Consider the following 19,873-nt stretch of genomic DNA (forward strand, 5'->3'; position numbering starts at 1 on the left):
CCTGGAAAAAGTAACAACCAGCAACTTTACATTTTTTTGTATCTCCTCTCTCTTCTTTTTATTTTATTTTTCAGTTTTATTGAGATATAATTGACATATAGCTCTGTGTAAGTTTAAGATATGCCACATGATGACTTGACATACATATATTATGAAATGATTACCATAAGAAGTTTAGTTAACATCCATCTCCTTATATAGTTACCAAAAAAATTTTTTTCCTTGTAATGAGGGCTTTTAAGATCTACTTAGACTCTTAGCTATTTTCAAATATGCCATACAGCAATGTTAACTATAGTCGTACATTACATACCTGGTACTTCCTTATAACTGGAAGTTTGTACATTTTTTTTATATGTTTTTGTTGATTTTTAGAGAGGAAGGGAGAGAGAGAGAGAGAAACATTGATTGGCTGCCCCTTGCACACACCCTACTGAGGATTGAGCCCAAAACCTGGGCATGTGCCCTGACCAGGAATCGAACTCGGACCTCCCTCCCAGTCCACAGGACGATGGTCAATCCACTGAGCTACACTGGCCGAGAAGCTTGTACATTTTGACCACTTTCATTTAATTCCCCCACCTCCCCACCCTTCAACTTCTCTTTCTGACAGAGAAATCTGTTTGAGGCTATTTAAACCTAAAAAAGAAAAATATGGTTTTTCATGTGATAAAAGAAGTAAACTTGCCCTGGCCAGTTTGCTCAGTGGTTAGAGCATTAGCCTATGGTCCAGACCTGGGTTCGGTTCCCGCTAAGGGCATGTATCACAGAAGCAGTTTGTCCCCAGCCCTGGTTGGATTATGTGGGTGGCAGCTACTTGATCTGTCCCTTTCACATCGATGTTTCTCTCTCTCTCTTCCTCTCTCTCCCTCCTACTCTATCTGAACAAAAAATGGAAAAATGTCCTCAGGTGAGGATAAAAAAAAAAAAAAGTAAACTTAATTTTGTGTGACTCTAAGGCAGATTTAGGATAAAGATTGAGGCAGTTTATAGCTTGTGATAGGGTGCAACTATATAACGGTTAAAATTGTTTAAGAAATAGTGAAATTATCTGTCCCAGGAGTTTTCCAAGAGAGGCATGCAGGCCCCTCTCAGGAAGTTACAGAGAGGAGCTCTTCTTTGGGGACATAATGGGGAGATTGCATGAGGTCATATCTAAGAACTTTTCTAATTCTGATCATTATTGATGTTTTCCAGCTAAGGGATACTGAGAAGGCATGTACTGTATTTCAAACTGAAAAGAATGGAGGTTTGATTTACCCATGGATGGAGGGGGGGGCAGGTAAAATATATGTGTATATGCAGTTCTTCTGTGCAGCCAATGATCCATAAAGTTCTGTAGGTTATAACTCTTTTTATAGAAGCCTCTAGGTACTGAATCAATTAATCAAAAAATAGAATATTGGCCCTTTTCTTTTGTAGTCAATTTCTTCCAGTACTTCTCATCTTCAAATTCAGCTGTGTGACTGATTGTATAAATGATTCTTTGGCCTTTTAAAGGGAATTTTTCTAGCCTTATGCAAACTTAAGTCTCTAGGCAGTTGCTCAAGAGCTGCCACAAGGTGAACAAAGCAGAGATCTTGCAGACTATCTAATATATGCCAGGATAAAGTTACCTGTGCTTCTTAAGAGCCTCTGGGTCCTAATCTATAAACTGATTTGAAGAAGAAAAAAATGGCCCTGGCCAGTTTGGCTCAGTGGTGGGAGCATAGGCCTGCGGTCTGGAGAGACCCGGGTTCAGTTCCCGCCAGGGGCACGTACCTCTGTTGCAGTTTGTCCCCGGTCCTGGTTGGGTCATGCAGGTGGCAACGACTCGATGTGTCCCTTTCACGTCGATGTTTCTCTCTCTCTCTCCCTCCCACTCTATCTGAACAAAATATCAAAAAATGTCCTCGGGTGAGGATAAAAAAAAATAAAAATAAAAATAAAGAAGAAAAAAATGGCCTGGCCGATGTGGCTTAGTGGATTGAGCACCATCCCATGCACCAAGAGGTTGCAGGTTCGATTCCCAGTCAGGGCACGTGCCCGGGTTTTGGGCTTGATCTCCAGTATGGGGCATGCAGGAGGCAACTGATCGATGTTTGTATCTCTCTCTCCTTCTCTCTTCCTATCTAAAAAATCAATAAAAATATATTTTAAAGCAAGGAAGAAAAAAAAGTCTGGTGTGACAGTTTTCTTGAAGCACTGCTAACTCTTTATTTGTTTAGCTCATTTCTAGGGCCACGGAATAGACATGACGTTTGGGAGGATTTTCAGTTTTATCTTTTTTTCCCCCCTCACTCAAGGACATTTTTGCATTTATCTTCAGATGGAGCAGGAGGGAGATATGGAGGGAGAGAGAGAGGGAAACATCGATGTGAGAGAGACATGTCGACTGGTTGCCACCCACACGACCCCAACCGGGGCTGGGGACAAATTGCACCAAGGTACATGCCCTTAGCGGGAACCGAACCTGGGACTCTCTGGTCCATGGGCTAATGCTCTAACCGCTGAACCAAATCAACCAGGGCACAGTTTTATCTTTTTTGGGGGGGTACGTGCCCCTAGCAGGAACCAAACCCAGGACTCTGGTCCACAGGCCGGCACTCCAACCGCTGAGCCAAACCGGCCAGGGCCAGTTCTGTCTTTTTAAAGGAGGCAAAGGATTCAGGATTAAAATATAGTCATAAACCATGTAATGAGGAACCTCTGCAAACCATTGTTGGAGCTAAGCATGTTTGACTTCAGTGCTTGAGGACATGAATCTGTATATAGAGTATTAACTTCTGTTTCTAAGTGTGTGTTTGGAGAACTGTTAACTTTATTACAAGACTTCCCAAGTAGCAATAGTAAATGATAAAGAGATAGCCACCCCTGCACTACAGATACTCTGTGTCATTGGAATGTAGTAGAATGGCTGAACCCAAATAGTGAATAGCAAAGCAAAGATTCTCTCTTCCTCCAGGGAGAGACCCAGTCTTTCTGAAGGACAGATGACTAGAGTACTCTTGTTTTTTCAGCTTGCTCAAGGTAAAGGAAAAATATTAAGGCCCTGGCCGGTTTGGCTCAGCGGTTAGAGCATCAGCCCATGGACCAAAGGGTCTTGGGTTCGATTCTTGGTCAAGGGCTAGTATCTGGGTTGTAGGTTTGATCCCTGGGCCCCTGTTGGAGTCGTGCAGGAGGCAAGCAATCAATGCGTCTCTCTCACATTGATGTTTCTCTCTCTTTCTCTCTCTCCCTCCCACCCTAAAAATCAATGGAAAAATGTCCTTGGGTGAGGATTCGTTTTTTTTAAGTCATGTTTTTTAAAATATTAAGATTCTATAACCATTGTTTGAGTTTGCTGCTTTTTATGGGGGAGATGCTTAAAATTGATAACAATGTTGTGGTTTGTAGCAGCTGTGGAAGTTCTCTTTGGGAAAGGAGAGTGGTCCTCTCTGGAAGTGAATGGAGCTTTATAATATATTTTTCTTTTTGGAGAGTCTAGTGAGTTAACTCTTTGAAGTGCTCAAGCTGAAAATGTGTGCAGATTGCAGTAGGGAACAAGGGAGGGAAACAGGTACCAAGAGGATTCATGTTACATTGCTTTAGAACTGAATCCTGGTGACTCTCAAAATAATTATGCTGAGTAAAAGATTCTAGATAATGTATGATTAAAATTCTAGAAGATAACAGAATATGTAGTGACAGCAGACCAGTGGCAAGGTGGGGAAGGGAGGGAGGGCTTACAAAGGAGCAGAGGGAAAGTTTTGGGGTGATAAATGTGCTTAGTATTTTGATTGTGGTAATGGTTTCACAGATATATGCATGTGAAACCATCAAAACTCTTCAAACTGTACATTTTAAATATATGCAGTTTATTGGATGTCAGTTTTACCTCAATAACGCTTTTTTTTTTTTTATCCTCACCCGAGGACACTTTTGCATTTGTCTTCAGATAGAGCAGGAGGGAGAGAGAGAGAGAGAAATATCGATATGAGAGAGACACATCAAGTGATTGCCACCCACATGACTCCAACGGGGGCTAGAACGAACCACAACCAAGGTACGTGCCTTTAGCGGGAACCGAACCCAGGACTCTTTAGTCCATGGGCCAACACTCTAACTGATGAGCCAAACCATCCAGGGCTCAATAAAGCTTTTTTTAAAAGGAAAATAAATAGATTGAGGGACAGTGTTTATCATAGGACCCTTTTCTGGATCATAGGGAGGCTACTGAAGACTTGTATTTTACATACAAGTCTTGTATGGTGTGTTAAGTATGGATACACACCTCCTATTTAATGCATTTGATGTTTCTTTAGGAATCCATAGAGGCTACTGTAGTCTACTGAAGAAGATGTCTAACAGTAACACTACTCAAGAGACCCTGGAAATAATGAAAGAATCTGAAAAGAAGCTGGTAGAAGAATCTGTAAACAAAAACAAGTTTATATCTAAGACTCCAAGTAAAGAAGAAATTGAGAAAGAGAGTGAAGATAGTGGTTTGCGTCAGGAGACACAGGTAAGGATTAGAAGTGCATCATATGCACACTATATCTGAACAGAAATGCAATTTTAGGTAGCACTGGAGATCTATAAGAAGCCATTCACTTACACGAACACTTGATTCTCCCTAAAAAACCCAACTTTAGCTCTCAAGAAATACCTCCTTCCCTTTTTGTCATAGACTCCGTAATGAAGTCTAAAGAAGACAGCGTGAAATCCCTAATCCTTTTAGATCTGAGTTATACTGGTTTTTGCTACATTTTTATATATTTTAACTATCAAAAAATAGACTGTATACAAACACATATTTAATAGTCATAATATGGCTCATCCAATAAACTTTTAAAAGTGCCAGTGTTAAATTCATATCCTGATTATGTTAAAGCAGTCAGCATTTTCTGGGTCAGAAATAGTCCCTGAACTTGCCACTTGGTAAATGTGAGTGAGAGGGGAATTTCACTGTTTTGTTACCATGTTGTTTTCCATCCAGATTCATATGGCAGTGCAGACATGATGGTTAGCTGAGCTTCCTTCAGGTCTCCTCTTTGGTACTCAGCCAGCCCAGACTCTGAGCCTCATCTGGCTTACCTGTTCTAGTCCTTTTCTTCTTCTGTGGTCACTGCTGGTTTCCTCTGTTTCCCTAGCCCAAATTACATAAATCCTTTCCTTCATGCTCATGAATGAAACTGGTCTTTATTATATGCTTAGGAAATAGACTGTTAACTCTAAATTAATTTAAAAAGCAGTAGCAACAACATTTTGGAGAGTCTGGAAACTTGAAGCATAATTTCTCTTGACAACCCAATACACTAGGCCTTGTCTTTAAAGATTAAAAGAGCAACAACATAAAGGAATGGATTAAAATCAGATAGTTCTCTGATTATTTTGTTCTCTAGCTGCCTGCTTTTCTGTCTTTTCTCTTAACAATTTGCCAGATCTCTGTCCTGGCTGCTTTTCTTTCCATTATCTTTTGCATGTAAGTTGTCATTCCCTGCTCATCCTTCCAGAGTTTGTGGAGATAGTCAGCCACTGTTCTATCTATACTTCTAGCCTCTACTGGTACCAAAAATGAATTTTATTTTATTAAAAGTTTTTTTTTTCCTTTATTGATTATAGAGAGGGAGAAAGTGAAAGGGAGAGAGAGATAGAAACATCAATGAGCGAGAACATCAATTGGCCACCTCCCACATGCCCCCCACTGGGGATCGGGCCCACAACCTGGGCATGTGTCCTGACAGGGAATCGAACCAGCAACCTCTTGGTGCATGGGTCAACGCTCAACCTCTGAGCCACACCTGCCGGACCCAATAAAGAATTTTAAATCCTCAGGGCAGATATGTGGTGAATGTTTGATTATGCACTGTCATGTTACATGGAAAATAATAATTGAATGAACTTTTGGATCCAAGTTACTCTGTTCTCAGGAGACTGTTTTAAGTGGTGTTCTGAACTCCTGTTGTATGTACTTCTTGAAGAAAGGTAGAAAAGAAAGGATGTCTATAGGTTTTATACACCTTATGGACACTCACTTGGTTTAAAAATGTCTTCACCTAATATACAAATAGTTTGGGGATAGAGGGGGAACCTGTTTCCCCTCTGAAGCCTTTGCAACTGCTAGACCAGGGGAAGCTGCTGCTGCCATCTACTGGAGCCCCTGCTCCTTCTACAAAATCTTCAGTCTTTTCAGCCACCCTTTGGAAGCCCTCTCCCCTCTACCATTCCCCAGAAGATCATGTACCCCTTTGTGAATTGGTAGGTCTGAATTAGACACTTATGCTGTGTGCTCTTGTAGCACTCCATGAGTACCTCTGTAATGTACTTAACGTACTGTATTGTAATCATCTGTTTGTCTGTCTTCTTCAACAGGATTATGAGTTCCTTTTTGACAAGGTTTGTGTCTTTTATCTCTGTATCATCTAGTAGTTAGCATGGTGTCTGATAGATATATTAGGTTTTTAATATATGTTTAACTATTAAATGAAAACTATCCATTCTGGGAAATAAGCAGATTTAGACATACATTGCTTATAGGGTTATAAATTGATATAACCTCTTGGAAAGGGTAATTGGTAATACTTTATAAAATTTTTAAATGGACTTACAGAAATACTTCATTTGTAGGTATACTCAGTGTTATGGTCATCGAAGCATTGTTCATACTAACAAAAGATCAGAAACATCCAAAATGGTGCAATTAAAAGGAATGGTAAAATAAGTTATGGTATAGCCACATAATGGAATACCATGTAGCCATTAATAAAAACAGTAGCTCTTCTATAAAATGATATCCATGAAAAAAAGTTTAAAAGCAAGGTTCAGAGTAGTGTATACAACTCTGTATATTTCTATTTGGTTTAAAGAAAAACAAATGTGTATAAACATGTACAATAAGCATATATGTGCATAAAATGTATCTGGAAAGATTATAAGAAATTCAGTATTAGTTAAGGGAACCAGGCAGCTGGGGTACGGATGCGCCCATTAATACCCTTTGAATGTTTGTGCCATGTGTGTTATTACCTATTTGAAAAAATAGTGAGAAAATACTACTTCATATTCCTGGACTATGACTTTCCCTTACTATAACAGATCTTGCCACTGACCAGATCCACTGCCATTGTCATTTCTTACTCTTTCTATCCACCCTCCTGGTTCTTTATTTTGCATTATAGTTGTCTTGTTCAGTAACTAGTGAAAACAACAAAGGAAAGGGAGATCCTCACCTACACAGGACCGTGCTGGTACTCTGACTCTGTCTGGTTTTTCCTCTCCCACACACCAGCCTCAGTTCTTTCCTACCCTGCCAGCGAGTTCTGTTGCAAACATCTCAGAAGTCCTAAGTAACTTATCCCATACATAACCCAACTCAACCTCTTCCCAAAAGCCGCATTTTGACTTCGCAGCTGTTCAGAAACGTCATCAATTAAGTAGTTGTTTCTTTTCTCATCCCACCTCAGGCCCTTACCCTTCATCTTCCTCAACTTCTACCCTACTCCTTGCTCACTCTCTTTATCCTCCCTTTGCTCTGAACGTCTTATTCATATCTTCCATTCTCCTTTCTTTTTATCCTGGATATTATATTCCTGACCCAGACAGTAAATAAGAGCCACCACCAGGAGCTTAGAACTAGGAGAATTCTCAGAGGGAGGCGGTTTGCAAGAAGAGTCTTTATTCCATTTCTGTAGTCACAGGGACAGGTGTTTTGAATATCTCAAATTGGAACTCTGAATATGTTGTCCTATAAAGACGTTATTATAAGTGATGGTTAGGGGCATATTTCATGTCCACAAGTACCCTAATCAAGAGAGGATCTGTGGTTTACCCAGAAGTAACTTTTATCAATCTGTGAAATAGGCCAACCTATTTTTTGTGTCTTCCCATTTTTTATCTACCCAGTAAGTGGTGATTTGTCTGTAAGTGGCCTGTGGTGCCTTCTGTATCACAGCTGCTAGAGTTGTAGCACAGGGGAATAACCATACCAAGTGGGTCTCATCATAGTTTGGTTATTGTGGTAGTGTTACAGTTAGTGCTTTCTCTTTGAAAACTTGTATTGCTTTTAACTTAAGTGTTGATTTTCTCCACCTTTAATATTTTCTAATCCCCTTCTAACAGAGGCGAACATCCAGCCATGGTCATGCCAGGAAAAGAGCCAAGGTGAGCGCCTTTTTTCTGTAGCTTTTTTTCTGGTGTTATTAGTAATACATTTTACAAATGGACTTACCATTTATATCTAACTTATTTACTTTATACAGAGGCAGTTTTATTGCCTGCACTTTGTACCCTAATTGTGAATATGTATACACATGTACACACACAGAGACATGCATGCACACATTTCCTATTGTAAGGTCTGACTATTTTTCTCCATTATCTCTAGTTCAGTCACAGTGTATTTCTGATACCTGGACTCATACCCAGCTGGAGCCTCCCACAAAACCTGAATGTATTGGTACTGGTTCTGCTGCAATGCTAGTTTCTCTGCTCAGCTCTGGCTTCTCTAGGAGAATGGCTACTATATGAGTATTACTATATTTCCTCAACATTTTTTATATGAATTTTTTTAAGATAAATTATGCCGTATTGGTAGAAATAATTCAAATTCCGAACATCCTAAAAGATACAGCCTTTTTAAAAAAAATTTTTTTTCTTTATTGATTCTAGAGAGAGGAAAGGAAAGGGAGGGAGAGAGAGAAACATCAATGAGAGAGAACATTGATTGGCTGCCTTCTGCAAGCCCTCCACTGGGAATCAGGCCCACAACCTAGGCATGTGCCCTGACTGGGAATCAAACCAGCGACCTCTTGGTGCATGGGTCGACGCCCAACCACTGAGCCACACTGACTGGGCCAGCCTTTTTCTTTTTTTTAATGTTTTAGTTTTTAGATTGGGACAGGGAAGAGGACTTTGTTTTCAATCATTGTTTGATAAAATTAGCACCTGGCCGGTGTAGCTCAGTGGTTGAGTGTTGACCCATGCACCAAGAGGTTGCCAGTTCGATTCCCGGTCAGAGCACATACCCAGGTTGTGGGCCCAATCCCCATGGGGGGCTTGTAGGAGGCAGCCAATCGATGTTCTCTCTCATCGATGTTTCTATCTCTCTCCCTCTCCCTTTCTCTCTGGCTATCTAAAATCAATAAAGAAAAAAAATTTTTTTAATGATAAAATTAGCACATCACAGATTATTTTAACCAGTGTTATCAGGGAGGACTAGGTATATTAGTGTGTGCTAGTGTATTAATTTTAGTTGGAAAATTATAAGATATTAAACTTTTCTTGCAGTGGGAAGAATTATTGCCAGAAGTAATAATTAAGGGTGTCCACCCTTTACCCCCAGAAATATAATGGCAGAATTTGAGAGGCTCAGCCATTTTGTTGCTTGGATTTGAAGACAACTACTATGTATGATAAATTGCCTCTGTGTCTTGCTACATTGCGTGATCCACCGTGATGGGTTTGACATTAAAGTTCAAACAGAGGGTGTTCTCTGCTACATCACTTCCTCCTGAACTTTTTGAGTTAAGCAAAACAGTTACTACCTTAATTTTACAGCTGAGGAAACTTGTGCTTTTAGAGATTGAGTTTGACAAAGGATGTTTATTAATAAGTGGCAGAACTAAGCTTAAAGTCAGTTCTTCAGACTTGCAAGGTTGTTTTTTTTTTCACCATACTGCACTACCTAGAACACACATAGCATGTTTTGTGCTTTTGTATTATGGTAAACCTTGATTTTATTATAAGAACTCAGTAAATGTTTATAGGTAGATTTCTTGTAAGTCGTTCTGTAATTTTTGGCTTTGAGGATCCCTAGGAGAGCAGTGATTTGCAAAATGAATGTCAGATCCTTTTGGGATTTTCCTGCCAGCAGAAGTAAACCAAATGGATTTGCTTTTTATCACATTAATTACCAATGGTTAGAAAGTTTTTTATCTTTCTCTTTACTCTTTTCTTAGACACTGCTTTCCATCCTTACCACCTGAGGTTTAGAGTCACTTAGCATTTACTGTCTACTGTATGCTAGGTGCTATTTATGATGCATATGTTTACATACTTTGTGTTATCTAATTCTCACAACAGCCCTTAAAGTATTTTTATCACAGTTTTATTGAAAAACAGAGACTCAGGGAGGTCAAGTACTTTGCTCAATGTCTCATAGCCTATAGCAAAAACCAGGAGTTGATGCTAGGACTCCTAGCTTCTAAATCCAGGGTCTTTCTACTAAGCTCTACGGCTATGTCTTCTCAGTAAACTTCTGAATCTGAAATTGGAGCACTGGGCTAGAGAGAGAGAAAGAAGAGAGCCAAGTGAAGTCGTTTTCCTATCATCTGTCTAAAGTAGCTGTTTGGTTTTTATATGTCTACTATTATAAGCAGGAGAATTATCTTTCAAGTGAATCAGGAACTGGCAAGTAGGACCTGTTTTTTAAAAAACCCTCTTTAATAGAAGCAGCAACAGAGCCAAAGAGGATGCCCATCATTCAGCCAAAAGCTCTCTGAATGTCTGCCAAGGGAATATATATATATGTGTTTTTTGTTTTTCCTCAGTCTAATTCCAAGCTCAAGTTGGTTCGCAGCCTGGCAGTGTGTGAGGAGTCCTCTGCCCCATTTGCTGATGGGCCATTAGAAACCAAGGTAGGTCCTTTATAAGAGTAAGTGTAGCCCTGGCCAGTTTGGCTCAGCGGTTAGAGTGTCGGCCTGCAGTCCAGAGAGACCCGGGTTCAGTTCCCGCTAAGGGCACGTACCTTGGTTGCAGTTTGTCCCTGGCCCGGGTTGGGTCGTGTGGGTGGCAACCACTCGATGTGTCCCTTTCACGTCAATGTTTTTCTCTCTCTCTCTTCCTCCCACTCTATCTGAACAAAATATGGAAAAATGTCCTTGGGTGAGGATTAAAAAAAAAAAAGAATAAGTGTAGTTTTTGAGTTTGGCAGTTGTTTGGTAAACTATAGTATAGCAACCACAATATTAGGCTTGGAAATCAGGAACTTCAAAACAAGCCATTACAGTAAAGCATGGCCTGGGTGAGAGCCTGAAGTACAGGTCTTTACACCTGGACCACCCACAATGATGCAGACAAGGCGATCCTAGGGCTGGATCTTATTTTCCTACCACACCCTTCCCCTCTGGTGGTTAGAACCATTTCCATCCAGTTCCTACATCAAGAACAGCAAGTGTAACTTGATCTATCCATATAATATAAGGCTGTGATTGTTGGTAGAAAAGACTTAGCCTTTATTCTTTTGGTAGAACAAAAGCTAAAACAATTAACAAAATAATCTTTTTTATAAGAGAATGCTGCCACCCCAAGATTGATCTTCTCTGAGATTTCAAAGGGGCTACAGGAGAGCTAAAATCCATTTCCCCTTTGATTATATTTCTCTTTACCCTTGTCCAAGGATATAATTCAATTGCACATCAGCTGCCCCTCTGACAAAGAGGAAGAAAAGTCCACAAAGGATGTCTCTGAAAAGGAAGACAAGGACAAAAACAAAGAAAAGGTTCCAAGGAAGATGCTGTCTAGAGGTGAGAACTTTCACCCTTTTTTAACTGTGCTAGGGCCTGGCTATGCAGTGCCCTTTCCTTCCATCTTGAAGTCTGGCACCCACTGGCCTAACTGTCCCAGCAGTTCATTGTGTCCTACTGACTTCATGGTTGTTTGAGATGTACCTAGCAAGGTTACTTTCTTTGCTGCTTTATTCAACCCTGTCTTAGGGGCTCACAACATGCCACAGAGAGCTGTTCCATTAAGAGTGGTGCTACCATAAGAGGACGTTGTAGTCAATTCTGATTTTATTTTTGCTCTGAAATAAGTACTGGCGTGCATAATCACTGGCTACAGCTCCTCTAGATAACATTTATATTTTGGGATGATTGAAGTAAAACTTTTTAACAATGCTGATTTGCATATTATTATTAAGTACTTTTTAGTTTTAAACTCTTGGACTGATAGCAAAAAGACATGGTCCATAAAAATGATAATTGAGAGGAAAAAGGCACCCTTGGGATTTAAATGTTATATATAAAAACAATCAACATTGCCCAACCGGTGTGGCTCAGTGGTTGAGCATCGACCATGCACCAAGAGGTTGCCGGTTCAATTCCCAGTCAGGGCACGTGCCCAGGTTGTCGGCTAAATCCCCAGTGGGGGGCATGCAGAAGGCAGCCAAGTGATGTTCTTTCTCTCTTTCTCCCTCTCCTTTCCTCTCTCTCTCAAATCATTAAAGAAAAAAAATGTTTTAATACTAATTTTAAAAATAAATAAATAAATACACAATCAACATTTTAGCATATTTACTGAGATTCTGGAAAATTCAGCCCTGACGCCCTTACCTAGAACTTATTTTCCTTAACTAGAATAAAACCAACTTTGTTTTGGTGATGGGCATTCAGTAAATACTTATTGATAGTAAGGTGGCTTTTCACTTAATCCTGATGCAACACTGTCACTCAGATTCTACCTTCTATAATTGTCATGAGGAATTTTGAGGGGCTGGCAAATCGAAGTCATTCTGGTTTTTAAGCAAAAACCCCTGAAGTTTGATTCTACTTTCCTGTTTGCATCTTTCCTGATCAGGTTGTGGGCTGCTTGGGATTAGATATCATGCAAGGCAGTTTCATTTATTTAAATTTTTTTTGTGTGTGGTGGTTTTAGACTCCAGCCAAGAATATACGGACTCCACTGGAATCGACCTACATGAATTTCTTGTAAATACACTGAAAAAGAACCCAAGGTAATTACATGATTTGATGGAAGGGGCAAAGAGGCCAGCAGCCAGAAGGATACCCAAAAGGCCAAGTTGCTTCTCAGAATTTTTCATTAGAATCAGGATACCTGTCCCCCCACCACCATTTCTCTCCAGTGTAGTTTTATAGTCTGTGAGGGATTCAGAATATCCTCATATTGAGGTTTCTGCTTTCAGAAGAGTTAAGAAAAGTTCTGTGGAAGACGAATGCAAAGAAAAATAAATATAAAGCCTTGGGAGTACAATTAAAAAGTACAGAAGAAAAAAGTAAATGATTTGTATATAAGCTAAATCATAATAGTTTTAAAATTCTACATATAATCATATACAATGTAGAAATTCTGCCAACAGAATTAGGTTTTTAATAAGTATAACAAAAGTACATGGTTAGCAGGATCTATAAAATGCATACTTGATTGTTTTTCTTTTTTAAAGTAACATAAGAAAGGTCAGTGAGGCTCAGTATCCACTGCATTTTGGTTCACTGTTGGGGTTTGGATCTGTCTGTCCCTTCAACTTCTATAGTGAGCAGATCGTGTTCTCTGTCATTGCTTTAAATGTCTATGGGAGGCTGCTTTTTGTTTTGTCTTAATCTTTTCTAAACAGGGACAGAATGATGCTGCTAAAATTAGAACAGGAGATTCTGGAATTTATTAATGACAACAAGTAAGTTACTTGAATGAAATACAAATTTAGAGGTGGGAGGGGCACCAAAAGAAATTTAGGTACAATTTTAGGATATCCCTCTTTCATCTTTCCCTTAAAGTCTGAATTTTGAAGTAATTATTCACTGGAAGCCAAAGGGAGTTAGGAGGAAGTAATCAGAATAGATTAAAAAGTACATGTGTGAAAATCAAGTGAGGCGTTTAAGTTATTGCATAGCCTTTAGAATTTATATATTTTCAGCAGCTAGCCCTTCTCCTATATTTTATTATTCTTAAATTTCTCCCTTTTTTCTTTGTAGTTAATCATCCAGGTAGATGAGACCTAGGACTTAGGGAGTAGTCTTAATGAGTCTAGCAGTAGTTCTCAACCTTCCTAATGCTGCGACCCTTTAATACAGTTCCTCATGTTGTGGTGACCCCCAACCATAAAATTATTTTTGTTGCTACTTCATAACTGTAGTGTTGCTACTGTTATGTCTTAGGCGACCCCTGTGAAGGGTCATTCGACCCCAAAGGGGTCGCAACCCACAGGTTGAAAACCACTGGCTAGTGGATCAGAGTAATCTGTAAAATACTGTAGCTAAAAAAGTTAAGAGAACCTTTTTGGTTCCTTTTGAGTAAATATCTTTCTTGTAATTTATCTGTTTCTCCTAAGAAATTTCCCACTTTAGATACTTTTTTTGGTATGTGCCCCTAGTGGGAACTGAACCCAGGACTCTCTGGTCCACAGGCCAATGCTCCAACTTCTGAGCCAAACCGGCCAGGGCCCTACTTTAGATACTTTTAAGAAAATTTATAGTTGGCTGTTATTTATCCTTATTTTGCTTTTCCCCCATGGTTTTCCCTTCAGTAACCAATTCAAGAAGTTCCCTCAGATGACCTCATATCACCGGATGCTATTACACCGGGTAGCTGCCTATTTTGGGATGGACCACAATGTTGATCAAACTGGAAAAGCTGTCATCATCAACAAAACCAGTAACACAAGAATGTAAGGGAGGAAACCACAGATGGGGAAGATTTTCCTGGGTAGTCTCTGGGGTGGAAGAGGAAGGTTGTAAGATCAAGATGTGTCTTTCTGGGGAAAGGAGGGGGGGAATGAGGGACTATATTATCAATTCCTCCTTTTTCCTCACTCCCGTGAGGCCTTGGATACAGATTCTAGAAGCACTGGTGTTTTATGAGGACTGTCCCCTGGCCTCTCTTCACCTTTACTCATAGGACAGGAAGAACTTTGGAGGAAGACAAGTTATAGATGTATAAAAAACAGATCCTAAAGATTTCATTAAAACTTTCATGTGATTTTTTAAATGCCTAATTCCAGAAATCCCTTTAATGGGAGTTGTGGAATTTAAGAGAGCTGTACTAGAAGGTCTGCTTCCTAACAAAAGGGTTTTTTCCTTTCTTTCTCCCACATTTCTCTCCCAACCCCAGCCCTGAACAGAGGTTCTCAGAACATATAAAGGATGAAAAGAATACGGAATTTCAACAGAGATTCATTCTCAAGAGAGATGATGCCAGTATGGACCGAGATGATAACCAGGTAAAGAATGGAAAAGGGTGGGCGTAGAGAGAGATTGCAGTAAGAGAAACTGGGAGGGCAGAGGAATTTTTGTGGGATAGAGAAAACTTGAACTATGGTAAAATATATTGAGCTATACTGAGTTGGCTTTGGCTTAATGTTGAGGGTTGACTACACTTGCTGAGCTGAATGCCACCCTTTAGCCCCAGAGAGACATGGTGCTGAGGTTTGCTGGGTTTTCTCATTTGGCCTGGAACTCCCTGGTTCTGTCACTGACTTCTAATTCCAAGTCATTTAGGGACAAAGCAATGTCCCTCCCTGCTTCGGCCTTGATTCAGTTGATGGTTTCATTCTTTTTTCTTCAATAGTTAGGGATTTCTTTGGGAACCAACCAAAACTACTTTATCCTACTTCCACTCTTAACCTAGTTCAGGGCTAGCCTTGAACTGGCAAAGTTGTGATCTGATTTACGCACCTATAAAGGTGTTTCTGATCCCTTTCTGCAAATTCTTTTCCCAAGTCCTTCTACCAAGGTGAGTGAGTTACTTTGGCTTTTGCAGCTGGGAACCTCAGACAGTATCCCCTTTTTTGACCCACTCCTATGGGAATGAGAAGTGAACAATCTGCCCCATCCTTTCATTTATGGGCCTGGCTGTTGCTCTGACTTTGAGCCCACCTCTTAGATAGTAAGTGATTATTTGGGAGTTAGTTTTCTAGCCACATATAGAGTTTAGATCCAGCCTGCTTCTGCTTAGCCTCCAAAGGAGGTTTAGTGGAGAGCCAGGATTAAGGTTTGAAAAGCATGGTTGGGTAGCACCAATATGACTCTTGCTAATTAAGGATAACTATAATAATATCTTACCTCTAGAGTAAAAATTCATTTCCTTGGGATATTGTATAGCCTTGAGACCAGAACTTTTCCTGCCTGTTACTTGAGTGTTTGAGGGAGTCTTTTTCAGAAAAGTGCCATTATCTGTTATGGACAGAAATGCTGGGTCTGATTGAAAATAATGAAATATACAAAAAGACACATAAAATTTAAAAAACAAGAAAGAGCCTTTCCATCCTGATGCCCTTCTCTCCATTCTCCTAAAACCTTTTTTCTGTGGATCAGGAATTATAGAGGCCTCAAGGCACATTGGGGCGGAGTAGAATCTGTCCCTGTTGTGAACTTTTCATTTCTCAGCTTCAGGCTTGATCCATCATAGTTTAGGCCCTATGCTCTTTCTGTCTGTGATTTTAATAATAAACACTTTAATTGCTATTTTATTGAGTGTTTTTCCAGAACTAGACTCTATCCTAACACATTATATATATTATCTCTTAATCTTCTCCACACCCCAGTGTAGATGGGGGTTATTAGCCCCACTTTAAATGTAAGAAAACTGAGGCTAAGAGATGTTATTTACCTGACATTACATGGAGGTGGCAGAGCTGAGATGCTGCCTTACCTCAAAGCCCATTACACTCTTTTTATTCTGCCACCGGTTTACCAGTGCTAGGGGCGGAGGACAGTATAGCACCGTTAAGGTCCTATGTCTTCTTGGAATGGGATTTGTAAAAGCAAATGTAGTAGAATTTAGGTTCTTAAAGCTAGTGAGAACTAAATCTAGTCAAAAGTTGATACTCCTGAAGTTATGCCTACCTCTAGAGTTCGGTAAAGATGAGGAAAACCAGCTTAGAGCAGCAGTCTCCATGGTTGTTTCATCTGAAGTTTTCAAAGCCTCTGAATTGAAGGTCAGAATCTTTTATAACCTGATGAAATTTATTTGATGGGTTATCTCCCTCAGAGCTCCTTGCCTTCAAGAGCAGTATGGAAAAGGACACTCTATAATACCCTACCCAGGATAGTGCTCATAACTTGCAGGCCAAAAGAGGAAAGACAGTGTTGGAGAGTTGGATGGTAGACTAGCCAGAGGTGGTAATCTGCTCAGCCATACCTCCAGTCACCTCACTACATTTCTCAGAGAATGTAAGGTTCCCTGTCCTACATTTCCTTCTTTTCTCTTTCTGTCGCTCTCTCCCTTCCCTCCACCATACCTTGTCTGTTCCTTTCTCTGTCCATCCTTCTTTCTATTCTATTCTTTTCTTTCTCTTTACCTCTTTGTGTTGCTCTATTCTCTTCTCTATTTCTGTAATTTCTCTCTTCCCCCACTCAAGGAGTTACGGTTAAGATGAAAAAAAATTTCTTAAGCATTTAGTGTAGCTTCACCCTTGGGATTTTATTTCCAAGGCCCTCTTTGCCGAGCTGTGTGTGACTTGGATCTTCAGGGCATGGCATTCATTAGTGACTAAAGAAGGGATGATATCAGGTGCTAGATCTGTAAAACTCTTCTCTATATTCAGCTCCACTAAATTCATGTTTCTTCTCCCTCTCTAGCTTCCTCCTATCCCTTGCTTTCCCTTCAGAGCAATGTTTATTCCCTCAGCTATTCTCTTGATCCTTACTGATTGGCAAGTACCTGATTACTATAAGGAAGCAACCTAATCCTTATAAATAGTTGTTGTTCTTGATACTCCGGGGATGGGGGTGGGGAGATGGAGAGGCCCCAACTATCCAGAAAACCTGATCTCCCAAACTGCATGGTCAGATGTACCCAGTGTAACCTGTCCAACACTGGAAATTTTATTTCTTTTTTTTTTTCCATTTTTTTTGATGGCAACTATAAACTCTCCCGGTTTCTCTTCCTTGCTGGTGTGCAGTGAGCTTGCAGTACGAGGAGAACTTAACTAGCTTAATTCTGCTCATCGATCTAGATCAGAGTTCCATTGCAGGATGGAAGGAGGAGCAAGTCAATAGAAGAGAGAGAGGAGGAATATCAAAGGGTCCGAGAGAGAATATTTGCCCGAGAGGTAAGTGTAGCTTCTGAGAGTTGTCAGCCCATAGCTTTTAGCTCTTAATCTTTGGAACTGTGAATGGAATGAACCCTCCATAAATGTGTTGTTGTTTTTAACCAAAATCAGCCAGCCCCAGGTTTGATCTCTAAAATTAAATGTGGCTTATTAGGAAGCTGCAGAGTTTTAGTTGTATTATTTTTAATACATTCTGCTGTATGAACATACAAAGAGAACAAAATGGAGTGGCTGAATTTGGTGGATATAATTAGACTGAAAATAGAAATGGTTTTGGCAGGGCTTATGGAAGGGCTCTGAATCTTGCCTGTCAAACCCTCCTCCCACTTACCCTCTTTCACTTCCACTATCCATTTTAGGCATCTTTGCTTCTAAGTGGAAGACTTAGTGTCTACACAGCCTATACATTTATCTTGTTTGGCCAGCCTTATTTTTAGGATATGTTGGTGATTGTTAGAGCACAGATCTAGCATCCATTCTCTGAGCTCCACATTCCATATGCACAGAAGGTACCACTCACTAGTCCCTCCAGTCTCTACCTGAACAGAAAGTCTCTTTCTTCCTGTATTTCTTAACTTGTTGCTTAGAATAGGACTAGCTCCTTGGGCCAAAAGCCAACATAAATCATTTTAGGCAACTTTATTCTTAAGAATTGTGGACCATATCAAATATACTTGATATCCCTGTATATCTGGTGACCTTTGCCTACCAGACTGAAGAGAGATATAGCAGAAATTCAGCAAAGGCTATGGATAGGCAAGAGAGGAGCAAATTTCCAGAAAATGTAGGATCCAGATAGCAGCACCATCTTACAGTCAAATTAGCAAACAAAGGAGGACGAGCCAGCCTCCCTTCATTGTGAAAACATAGTTCTAATCAAAATAGTTAGATGGACACTACTCTCCTCCCATTTCCCCACTCTCCCTTCTGTGAAGAATACACACACACACACACACACACACACACACACACACACACACATATATAGTCTTTTCATCATCACCTAGCTCAGAAAAATATCGTCTCCAACTTCCAGAAAACTGAACTCCTCTATGAACTTGTTCCATTGTCTTAGGAGACCCAAGTGTTCTAAGGATCCTCACTGGGGACAGATACATGACAAACCTTCTGACCCAAAGTCCAAAAAGAAGGAATCTTCTTACCTTCTGTTACATAGACTTCCATTCTGAGTCAGAAAAAAATCTGTCTTCCAATTATCCAATCATGATAATTGGATAATCCTCTAAAGAGGGTTCTCTAACCATTACCTGCAAACCAACTGGGTGGAATGAAATGAGAGGCCATTTGTACATGGCTGTGGCTGGTGGTGACACTAAATTGTGGACATAGCAGGTCAGTGGATGATAATAGCAAACATTTATATAATACTGTCTTTCAGACACTCATCTTAGCACTTTTTATAAATTATTTAATCCTCATACTAGTCTTATGAGGTAGGTTACATTATTTTCCTTGTTTTATTATAAATGTGGGACTGAGGCAGAGAGAGGAAGTAACCTAAGATCATACCACTAGTTAGTGAAAGAGTTGGTGTTTTTGTTGTTGTTGTTTTTTATTCCTCAACCGAGGATATTTTTCTATTTATCATTAGACAGAGTGGGTGGGAGGGAGAGAAGGAGAGACAGAGAGAAACATTGATGTGATAGAGCCACATTGAGTGGTTGCCTCCCACATGACTTGACCAGGGCTGGGGACGAACCGTGAACAAGTTACGTGCCCTTGACTGGAATTGAACCCACGACTCATCAGTCCTCAGGCCGACGCTCTAACCACTGAGCAAAACTGGCCAGGGCAAGAGCTAGTGTTTTAATTCAGGCAGTTTGGCTTCAAAGTCCATGCTCTTAACCCCTAAAGTAAACTACCTCTTGATAATTTGCTGTGCTCTGAGCTCTTTATTTTATTTATTTTTGTTTTGTTTTTTAATTCTCACCCGAGGATATTTTTCCATTTTATTTTCAGACCAGGGGAGAGGGGGAGAAAGAAACATCGATGTGAGAGAGATACATTGATTGGTTGCCTCTTGTAGGGCCCTGACCAGGGCTGAGGACCAAACTACAACCAAGGTACATGCCCTTGACTGGAACTGAACCCGCAACTCTTTGGTCTATA

At 40.1% G+C, this 19,873-nt stretch overlaps 1 protein-coding gene across 2 annotated transcripts in view; it reads left to right on the forward strand.

The window, feature by feature from the left end:
* Window positions 1-19,873, forward strand: part of R3HDM2 (R3H domain containing 2) — a 114,684-nt gene that overhangs the window by 62,667 nt on the left and 32,144 nt on the right. For both annotated transcript variants that reach the window (XM_036253176.1, XM_036253177.1), the window contains exons 2-11: window positions 4,284-4,483; window positions 6,334-6,357; window positions 8,080-8,121; window positions 10,509-10,595; window positions 11,357-11,483; window positions 12,613-12,691; window positions 13,310-13,369; window positions 14,219-14,359; window positions 14,803-14,911; window positions 17,648-17,743. In XM_036253176.1, coding sequence (XP_036109069.1) covers window positions 4,284-4,483; window positions 6,334-6,357; window positions 8,080-8,121; window positions 10,509-10,595; window positions 11,357-11,483; window positions 12,613-12,691; window positions 13,310-13,369; window positions 14,219-14,359; window positions 14,803-14,911; window positions 17,648-17,743 — 965 coding nt within the window. The remainder of the gene's footprint in view (window positions 1-4,283; window positions 4,484-6,333; window positions 6,358-8,079; window positions 8,122-10,508; window positions 10,596-11,356; window positions 11,484-12,612; window positions 12,692-13,309; window positions 13,370-14,218; window positions 14,360-14,802; window positions 14,912-17,647; window positions 17,744-19,873) is intronic.

The sequence above is a fragment of the Molossus molossus genome, unplaced genomic scaffold (assembly GCF_014108415.1).
Source record: "Molossus molossus isolate mMolMol1 unplaced genomic scaffold, mMolMol1.p scaffold_m16_p_10, whole genome shotgun sequence".
In the NCBI taxonomy this organism is placed as follows: Eukaryota; Metazoa; Chordata; class Mammalia; order Chiroptera; family Molossidae; genus Molossus; species Molossus molossus.